Below are 9963 nucleotides of genomic sequence, written 5' to 3' on the forward strand. Positions count from 1 at the left end.
GAGTCAGCTGTAACCATGTCACCTAGCAAAGGCAGCCAGGGGATTCGAACACCTGCCGTCCAGGCACCTGGACCTGGACAGCCAAGAAGGTCCTAGTCCCAGAGGCAAGGGACTAGGCATGAGGCTTGCTGGGGAGGGTCCTCAGCACACCCTGAGTTTAACAGTCTCCGACTTGTAGGAGGTGCTGGCAGGAACGGGGTCGGCCTGCAGAGGCCTGGGGCACCACTGAAGAAACCACCACACAGAGAAAAAAAAAAAGAGCTTTATTGATCCCTCCAAGGGATTAATGCCAAGAAACGAATGGTCCCCACGTCCCCCACCCCTGGGGGACAGGCAGAACAGTGCAGGGCAAGGCATGGCCCCTCCAGTTCAACGAACTGGAGCCCCCCCACTCAAACTGAAACCGGGGGTCCTGTCCTTGAGGAGACAGTGACCTGGGCCAGGCCCAGGACTCTGCGACTCCACGGCTCTGCGGGGGCCAGGGCCGCGAGCCACCAGAGCGGGCAGGGGCTACCCTCCGGCCGCGGCCCCGGTGGAGGGGCTGGCTGAGCCGCAGCCCCAGGAGCCCCCCGCCGGCTCAGACGCCAGGAAGGGCGGGCAGGGCTGCAGGCTCCGTGTGCCCAAGGGCCCAGGAAGGGCTACGGGATCAGGGGCTGGAGTGTCTCAGGCCGAGAGGGGCCTGAGCGCCAGGGCCTCCCCAGGACTCAGAGTGGAACCTGAGGCGGCAGCGTTCGAGGCTGAGGCCGAGGGCGAGGCCCCGGGCCGGGGACTACTTGTCGATGAGCCCTCCCTCCTTGAGCTTGAAGTAGAAGAACTTCTCCAGGGCGCTGGCGCAGCGGCAGTACTCGCTGTCGGGGGGGTTGTACTCGCGGCAGTTGGCGATGACCCGCTGCAGGTCAGCCACGAAGAGCTTCCGCGTCACGTAGTACCGGCTCCGCAGCCGCTCCGTCATGGTCTTCAGGTCTGGGGCAGCGGGACACAGGGCAGGTTTTGGGAGGCCGAGGAGGGGGGGTCCCAGGGCCGCACGGCCCAGCGAGGGCAGCGGCAGGGGTCAGCATGGGGGCGAAGGTGCAGGGAAGGGGCAGGGCGGGCATCCTCACCGATGGGGAAGCGGATGACCTCGTAGTAGTCAGGGGCCTCCGACTTCTTCACGGGCTCCATGAAGGGCCAGGCACTGGGGTGGGACTGGAGAGGAGAGACGAGCTGAGGCCAGGCCCACTGCGCCCCGCGCCCGGCTCGTGACGGCCACCCACCCCACGCAGGGTCATAAAGCCACAGTCACTGGCACGGGGACCCCGAGGAGGGAGCCTGGTCTCCCCACCTTGATCTGGGCCAGCAGGTTTTTGAGGGTTGTGTAGAGCTGGTCCGGGTCCTTCAGCTCCTTCCTGGGGCGACAGACGCCAGGTCTGAGGCTCCCTGTCCCTCTGCCCCCCACCCCCCGACACCCTCTCCCCGCCCCCGACACCCTCGCCCTCCCAACAACACTCACCCCTTCTCTTTCCCCAGTGGTTTCCAGCCCGTCTCTCCTGCGAAGTGGGGGTGCAAAGACCGTCCCTAAGCAGGCCTGTCCACACTCCGAGCGGCCTGCCGCCCCCGCCGCCCGCCCCCCAGGAGCCCCGCTCACGAATGCCGGGGACACTCTCCACAGGGATCTGCCGCACACCCTCCTTGAAGCAGCTGAGCCCGGGGTAGACCTTTCGGATCTGGGCCTGTTTGCGCTCGATCAGCTTCTTGATGATCTGAGGAAGGGAGGGGGTGAGGGGCCAACCCCAGCCCCAGAACTGCCCTCCCAGAACTGCGGTTACAGCCCCCGCCCCTGAATCCAGGTGCTGCTCCCCCTAACAGTCCCACGAGGCGGAGCGAGAACCGGCCCTGGCCCCACCTCCCCCATGCACACGCGAGGACACGCAGCACATGTCCACACGCGTGCTCCCCCGTGCACACACAACCTCCTTCTGCTTCTTGATGATGTGGGAGAGCTCCGTGTAGGGGATGCGGGGGTTCAGCTCGCACTCCATCAGCGTCGCCCCCTCGTAGTCCTTGATGTAGCCCAGGTAGCGACTCTTGGGCACCTTGATGTCCTTGGAGAAGCCCTAGGGAGTGGGAGTCATGGCGACTCCTCCATCAGTGAGACTCTTCCAACGGCAACAGCCCCTCCCCAGGGGCGCCCGAGGGGGTGTGCGTGGCGTGGCGTGTCCCCTCCCCAGTTCCTGAACCGCCCCTCCAGCAGTCTCCGGCACGGCGCTCTGCACTTGGAAAGCTGTGTGTCCCTGATTCTAGGTCGGCTGCCGCTCCGACTCACCCCTAAGAGCCCCCCAATTCTCCTGGCTGCTTTCCTGCCTTGTGGGACCCCGTTTACTGGGACAGCAGAAAGGGGGAGGAAGACAGGGAGACAGGACGTCCCTGCAGACACTGCATGGAACAAGGGACCCGAAGGGATTCCCAGTCCACCCACACGAGCGTGCTAGACAGACTGACCCCTCCTCAGGCAGCAGGCAAGTGCAGGGTGGGGTGGGGCGAGGCGAGAGTCACCTGCTTTTTGAAGTAGCCAATGGCGTACTCGTCCGCGTAGGTGAGGAAGTAGAGGATGTTGTGTTTGATGTGATACTCCTTCAAGTGGTTCATCAGGTGGGTCCCGTAGCCCTGCGGGGGAGGGGCAGGCTGGGTGCTGGGTGGGGCTCCGGAGCCCGGGAGGAGGCAGCTCATTGGAGGGGAGCAGGGGGAGCAGGGGGAGCCGGGCAGGCAGAAGGGGAGGCGGCCAGAGGAGGAGCGGGTTTCACAAGGAGGAAACCGAAGGACCCTGGATTCCTCAGCACTTGCTCTGAGTCAGGCGCGGTGCTCGGCACCTTACAGGCCGAGTCTTAGGCCAAGTCATGAGGCAGGTGCTGCTGCCAACTTACAGGAGGTAAAACCGAAACTCGGCTACGCCAGGGAGTGTGTCCCAGGTCAGGCGGCCAGCCACGGCGGGGCTGGGGTCCAAACCCAGCCAGGAAGCAGCCGTCTCAGGCCACTGGTTCCTGGGCCTCGGAACTGAGAAGGGGAATACCAAGGGCCCCGCCTGCCTGCGGCGGCGCTCGAGCCCTGAAGAGGCACGCCCCCGCGTAGGGACCACGGAGGCGCCTTGGAGAATCAGGGGCCCCCCAGTGGGTCTGTTGTGACAATGCAAGGACAGAAACCACGACCATCACCCAGTGCGGGGCTACCGTAAAAATTACTGATGCTCCAGTGTATGTAAAGCTTCTTGTGATGAAAGAAATTCAGTTTCATTTAAACTTGTTACTGGTTCTCCGAGTCCATTTGTCAACAGGTAATTTCTTAAACCACTGCTCAGAACACCAGCGCCACCTTGTGGGGGAGTGTGGAACTGCCTGGCCACTGAAAGAAGGGCTGGGGACTGTGGCACCACCACAGCCTCTGCTCTGACCCCGACCAAACTCGGCAGCAGGAGGTGGGGTGGGGCAGGGGCTGGGGCATGCGCTCACCTTGACCTGCTCGTTTGAGGTGACAGCACAGAAGACAATCTCTGTGAAGCCCTGGGTGGGGAACATGCGGAAGCAGATCCCACCAATGACCCGCCCGTCCTTGATCAAGGCCAGAGTCTTGTGCTTCCTGAGGGGAGAGGGGACAGGTCACCATCCCTACCTGTCCCCCAAGGGCTCTCCAGGTCCCCACAGCCCTGGGGGCCTCAGCTGTATTCAGGGCTGGGAACAGAGGAGAAAGAACTCCCAGAGGTTGAAGGACGGAACCTAGGGAGGGGTGTGGAGGCTGAGGAGGACAGGCACCCTGGGGCTGGGGGTCTCCTGGGGACGCACGGGTCAAAGACGAGGCGGGCGATGTACTCCTTGGGCATGCGCGGCAGCTGATGGGAGAAGACATTCTGCAGCCCCACGAGCCAGAGCAACACCCGCCGGTTGGCCTTGGGGGTCAGTGAGTTGCCGATGACGTGGAACTCGATGATGCCGCGGCGCTCCTCCAGGCGGGCCGTCTCGTCCCGGGCCGCGTTGGCCGACAGGAGGCTGGTCTGTGCACCAGAGGAGGGGCGGTGAGCCGGGGCCGCGGGCCCACGAGGGCGCCCGACCCCTGCAGGCCAGCAGGCCGGGCGGCCTACCTCGGGCCCCAGCATGGCAGCAGGGTCCGTGATGGTGAGCATGACCTCGTTGACCAGCTCCATGGGGATGTCGCCCATCACGCGAAGCCGCTTGGCATCCTCCAGGGTCAGGTTCTCTGGGAGCTTCCTCTTCTCGCCTGCTGGGGAGACGGGCAAGGTCTTCCAGGGGCAGCCAGAGAGGCTGGGGGAGGGGTGAGTGACAGTCAGGGTCAAGGGTCAAGTACCCACCTGGCATGGGCTCAGCACCTCCAGAATCCAGACTCAAGGTGTTGTTGCTGGCCCCGCCCATGGCGGGGCTGAAGATGGGGGCGCTGGGGACAACGGCTGCACTGACTGTAGCTGCAAGAGACAGACGGATTGGGGTGGGGGTGGCGGGGGTCAAAGGTGTTAATGGGTCCCAAAAAGGGGCCAGGACCCTCCAAGTCCCAGCTGAGCCCCCCAGCATTTCTCCACTGCAGCCACTCGCAGCCCCTCTCCACAGGGCGGGGGGCCGGAGCTCAGCCAGGAAGGCCGGGCAGAGATCCTGCAGAACCTGCTGTGGCACATACCTGGCCGGGGCACCAGCTGGGCCCCCTCTGCGGGTGGCATGGTGAAGCCCGACTCCCAGATTGGAGAGTTCGCCCCGTAGATCTCCTCCTCCAGCATGGACAGGAACCTGTGGGAGGGTGCAGTCCGTCCGCAGCTCTGCCCAACCGAGGGAGCAGCCTGGGCCAGACACCAGGGGGCTGGGGAAGGTCAGAGAGACGCAGCCTCCTCCCCTCGGGGAACCGGGAGCCTAGAACAGAGCCAACCTGTGCCTCCAGACTGGGGGGTGGTATAGCTCCCCGCTTCCTGGGAGACCCTAGCTGAAGGTAGGAGGACCGGGCACAGCCAGGCGGAGACCAGAGGCCCGGTTTACCGTAGTGTACAGAACGGGGAGGCATGGTTTGAACTGATGCCGCGCTGTACTGTGTGGCCAGGTAGGACATCAAGTCACCCTGGGCCACAGTACCAAAGTGGGGCTCAGATTTCAACCCCCTCCTGCCGCCTGATTCCCGGATGGTGGCAGCAGGGACACTGGAGGGCCTGGATTATTAGTCAGCAAAGGCTTCCCGACATGGACAGCAGTGAGCAGGTTTAAACTGAGAGCAGAGTGAGGGAGACGAGAGGAAAATCTTTCAGAAAGAACTACAAGAAGAGCAGAGACTGGTTTCGTCTCAAGTGTAAGCTCTGGTTTCTCTCGGAATGCTGTGGTCCGAAGGGTCCCGAGGCTGTGTCCAGGCCCCGTGGGAACAGGTGGGTCATGTCCACCCGGGCTGTGGGAAGCGGCAGTGCTGGCGCTGGGGCCGTGCACCTGCCTTCCTCTGACTACTGCGAAAGGCACACGTCAGCGAGTTGCACCTGGGCTACGGGCAAGTTTGCCAGGTGGACGCCCAGATCCCAGAAGGCTCATGGAGGGCGGGGCAGGGCCAATCCAGGAAGCCTTCCTGGAAAAAGGGAGATAACAGGGATGATGTGCACTTGGGGCAAAATCCCCACAGGCCAGAAGGAGCCTTACTTGGGGAAGTGGGTGAGGATGAGAGTCCTCTTTTCGGGCACCAGCTTGTCCTTCTCCACCCGGAACTTCTCCAGCAGCTGCCGCCGGGTGACAGTGAAGATCGAGCGCAGGAGGCTTCGCCCGAAGACGTGAGTGGTCTCGTAGCGGGGGAGGCTGTCGCAGCTCTGGGGCACGTGGCAGTAACAGAGCCACCTGAGGCGAGTGAGGAGGGGCTGAGAGTGGGAACCACTGTGCCCACGAGCTTCTCCCCACGCTGCCCCTGGCTGGGCCTACCTGGTGTAATTGACCTTGTAGGTAGCCACGTCCTCAGCCTGAGACCTCTGCCGAAACTGGGCAGGCGTCTCCAGCTTCCAGTAGTTAAGGCAGAGCAAGAACATCTTTGAGAGCTCGAACATGGTCTGCCGCTCCCGGGGAGCCAGATGACTGAACTTGTATTGCACGAAGTTGAGCACACCCTGGGGCGGGGGGGGGGGGGGGCGGGCAAAACCAGGAAGGAAGTGTGGGCAGCCAGCGTGGGCTTCTTATCCAAAACTAGGGGCTTCCTGAAGGCAGGGGCGAGGCTCTCCTCTCATTCTGAGGCTCTCTGCAAAGAGAAACTAGGCCCACTCCCCACCTCTGCGCACACCTGGAGGTTAGCACAAAATGCCCTCCCTTCGGGAACCTCTCCCCTGTTCCAGCCTGAGGAGGATGGAGAACATGAGCTCTTTGTTCCTCCAAGATAGTCCCAGTTCACCTGCTCAATATTAGGCTTCTCAAATGGAGGGCTGCCCAGAGACCCCTCTACCACGGGCCGGGTCATCTGCAGGATGCATTTCCGAAGGAGCTGGAGGGAGAAGGAGGGGTAGAAGTCAGCACAGAACGGAGCTGCCACCACCAGTCTCAACTCCTTTGTCCGCTCACTTTCACTCGCAAGAAGCTCACCTTGAAGAGGTAGAAATAGACCTGCTTAGTGTCCGTGTCCTCTTCCTTGTGAACAGACATGAACAGATTCTCCACATCCACCACCATCCCCAGCAGCCGGTTGATTTCATCCTCTGATACATTCTCCAGGTGGGACACATGGTCAGCTGCAAGAAGACCAGGTGGTAGAGTTGGGAAGAATGCACAGAAGAGGTCAACAGAACTTCCTGCTGCTCTTCATCGCCAGCCATGATACACCCTCAGTCCCTTCAGCCACTGTGAACAGCAACAAGGCTGACTGCTCCTTTGTCAGCCCTTGGGTGGCCCCTTGTACCTTCTCTGTTGACAGACTTCCTTTCTCCTCCCTTGGGGCACACCCTGTAGGCAGCCTTCTAAGGAGGGATTGGGATACCCTCCAAAGAGAGAAGGCATCTTTGGTTTTTAAGAAGCTCTGGGGCCCTTAAGTCATCCGGTCCAAGTAGAAGCCAGCACCTGCTTCTTCCCTGCCCCCAGCTCCAAGGGCACTACCTGCCTTACCCAAGGGGTGCTCACAGCTGCGGCACAGCTCACTGAGGTTGGCAGCTGGCTGCTGCAGGTCCATGCGAGGTGCAGTGGGGGGCTTGGGGTTTTTCCAGCCATTGCACTTGCAGGTTTCATTAGCCTGGAGGCAGAAGGATCAGTCAAAAACCCTGTCCGTGCCCCAGGGACGGGGAGCGACGCTCCCCAGCCGGTGCTTTGCTCCCATTTCCACCCGAGCCCTAGGATGTCCCAAGCCCCGCCCCCTCTCACCCCAGGCCCCGCCCCCACCTTGCAAGCCGAGAAGACCCCTAGCTTCTCAAGCTTCTTGGCGCGCGGCAGTCCCCGGACTTGCGCCTTCCTCTGGCTGGCGCGCTGCTGCTGGCTCAGGCCAGGTCGAGCCGGATCCCCCCCGCTCCCGGTTCCCCCACTTCCTACCCCGGGTCCCCCCGTCCCGGTGCTCCCGGCTGGGGCTGCAGCTGGGGCGGGGGCTGGTGCCGGAGTGGGAGCCGGGGTCGGCGCCGAGGCCGGGCTAGGGGTAGGAGTCGGAGTTGGGGCAGGGGTTGGGGACTGAAGGGGACGGAGTTGCGCGGCCGGGGCTGGGGTCGAGGCCTGGGAAGGCTCCGCCATGGCCTCCCCCGCAGCGGAGCGCGGCGCGGCGCTCCCTGCCCTAGGGCCGCAAGGGCAACGGGCGCTCATTGCGCAGGCGTCACTGCCCTGGAGCATGATGGGAGTTGTAGTTTTCCAACGCTGCTCCCTTTGCCTACGCCTTCCAGACTTTTCTATCCTGTCTCTTGGTCCCAGACAGGTGAGTGAGGCCTGAGCCAACGCCTCGGACTGATTCCTCCTCACTTTTAATCTCTCTTGAAGGCTTCCAGGATAGTCGAGATTGCTGTCCTCTTCGGGATAAGGACAAGCATCGTAGAAGACGGGCGTCTGCTTGTGGGACTTGTGGGCTGTGCCATCCTGCCAAACCTCGAGCGTGGAAGTGCAGGCCTCGGGCAGAGTTGGCTTCCTGGCACATCTCCCACCCTCACCCTGTCCCGCGTGTCTCCGGAGACAAAATTACAGCTACAGAGACTAAAGTGGCAACGGTTCTAGTTCTTGACCTGTGAAGTAGTTGCACAGGTGTGTTCTCTTTGGGATAATTCACCTCTACCCTTTTCGTGCACTTTCCTGTATGTCCGCTTATACTTCCACAAAAAGAGTTTATTGTAAAAGTACTGAGCACCAGACGCTTGGCTGTGGTCATGAACAAGGCTGCCAAAGGGGGGATGAAGCAGAGGCAGAGGAGGGTGGAAGGAAGCCTTTGCCTGTGTATGTGAACGAGTCTTCCCTCAGCACCGCGGGCACCTTGAGGGCTGGGCCGGCGTCGTAATCTTTGTGGTCCCTGAGCTCAGCCCGCGCCTGAAGCCCAGTAGGCCGGGGAAGGATGAGTGAAGCTAGGAAGATGTGTCCACCTTCCGGTTCCCAATGTGTCACGAACTTGTGCCCTCCCAGAGAAAAGGCAGGACGTTCTGAATATGGGTTATCCTGTGTTCAGACTCCAACGTCTCTGTCCAGGGGGCAATCCTTGTTGTCCCCAGGCCCGATTCTTGGAAGGGGAAGAGCCCGGATGGCCCAGTGTCATTTTCACTCTGTGCCGGTGACCTCTCGCCTTTAGCATATCCAGTGGGCTCTCTGGTGGAGTTGGGGAGGGGCCCAAGAGAGGGGCAGGACCCAGGATAAAAGCAGCCACGGACGTGCCAGGGCAAATGACAGCCTGACCCATGGAGGTAGGACGTGCATAGCTGACCGCAAACTCTGACTCTGCCAAAGCAAAGGGAACCTCGCTGCACACAGCGGAGCTGCTGAGCAGGAGCTGGCGGGGGTGGGCGGGGCGCAGGAGGAACCTCCTTTCTCATGCCCCGCCCCCGCGCGCGAGCGCTGAGCGCTGTACTAAAAGCCTCGTGCCCTCAGACGGCAGTTGCTCACTTGGATGCAGCGGGTCGGTAGCGGTCTCCCTAACGGGAGCCAGGCGGCGTCCCGGAGTCCCAGCGCAGCCCTCGCAGAACAGAACCAGGCGGCCACACTGCCGGTGCGGCTGCTCAGGGATGATGTGGCAGCTATACGGGACGATGTCCACGCCGAGAATGGTTTCCAGATGAAGGTGAACGCCCACGGCTTCAGCCCCGAGGAGTTGGTGGTGCAAGTGGACGGCCAATGCCTGAAGGTGACCGGCCAGCGGCAAACAGAGAACTACAGCTCGGATGGAGGTTCCTACCGCTTGGCGCATATGGTACACCGCCAGATGCCGCTCCCGCCAGACCTGGATCCCGCCGCCATGACCTGCTGCCTGACCCCCTCAGGCTATCTGTGTGTCCGGGGTCAGTGCCGGCCGCTGCCTCCCTCTGAAGCCCCAACAGGACAGTCCCCCAGACTCAGGAGTCGCGGCTCTAAGAAGGGTCCCAAACCAGCCTGACCCAATAAACCACCATAGTGAGCAGAAAAGCCTTCGTGTCTGTGGTCTTTTCTCAGAATAGGGGTCATAGCTGGAAAGGCAAGTCAAGGTGGTGGTCAACTAAAAATCAGGCCTCTCTGGTCCTGGGAGAACCTGGGGGCTGGGGGTGAGGGGAGAGCAGTGGTGGCGCTACCAAACTCAGCTCCGCTGGGACCCACAGCCCCGGCCCTGGTGGCTGACAGCAGCGGCGCCAGCAGGGAGCAGCAGAGAGCCGGAAGGGTCCCAGAATTACCTGGTTCCAGACCAGCTGAGTGCCCACTGGAGACCAGGGATTGGATGGCTTAAACCTGGTGTGAGGCTGCTCATTGGTGCTTCTTCCTCTTCAGGGAAGAGGGTGAGAGGATCCAGCCCCTCACCATCCTGATACGAATTAACCAACACCGCCAAAGACCGTGTTTCTGG

At 62.1% G+C, this 9963-nt stretch overlaps 2 protein-coding genes across 3 annotated transcripts; one reads left to right on the forward strand and one right to left on the reverse strand.

The window, feature by feature from the left end:
- Nucleotides 1–246: 246 nt before the first annotated feature.
- KAT2A (lysine acetyltransferase 2A) lies at nt 247–7860 on the reverse strand. 2 transcript variants are annotated; one of them, XM_045835974.1, is made up of 18 exons: nt 7353–7860; nt 7083–7206; nt 6567–6712; nt 6379–6468; nt 5919–6100; nt 5646–5837; nt 4657–4763; nt 4337–4447; nt 4109–4248; nt 3813–4021; nt 3483–3609; nt 2533–2643; nt 1950–2093; nt 1625–1739; nt 1490–1526; nt 1322–1385; nt 1101–1185; nt 247–963 (listed from the first exon to the last, which is right to left on the reverse strand). In XM_045835974.1, exons 1-18 carry the CDS (start codon nt 7785–7787, stop codon nt 770–772), a joined length of 2613 nt encoding a protein of 870 aa, XP_045691930.1. In that variant the 5' UTR covers nt 7788–7860; the 3' UTR covers nt 247–769. The 2 variants fall into 2 exon arrangements, with proteins under 2 accessions (XP_045691930.1, XP_045691931.1); XM_045835975.1 differs by having other exon boundaries at nt 4109–4245; nt 7353–7856.
- On the forward strand, nt 7462–9539 carry HSPB9 (heat shock protein family B (small) member 9). The gene is made up of 3 exons (XM_045835978.1): nt 7462–7599; nt 7932–8189; nt 9021–9539. The coding sequence occupies exon 3, from the start codon at nt 9040–9042 to the stop codon at nt 9520–9522; it is 483 nt and encodes a 160-aa protein (XP_045691934.1). The 5' UTR covers nt 7462–7599; nt 7932–8189; nt 9021–9039; the 3' UTR covers nt 9523–9539.
- The last annotated feature ends 424 nt before the right edge of the window (nt 9540–9963 follow it).

Source organism: Phyllostomus hastatus, unplaced genomic scaffold (assembly GCF_019186645.2).
Source record: "Phyllostomus hastatus isolate PE091 unplaced genomic scaffold, TTU_PhHast_1.1 phas_contig_210, whole genome shotgun sequence".
Classification (NCBI taxonomy): domain Eukaryota; kingdom Metazoa; phylum Chordata; class Mammalia; order Chiroptera; family Phyllostomidae; genus Phyllostomus; species Phyllostomus hastatus.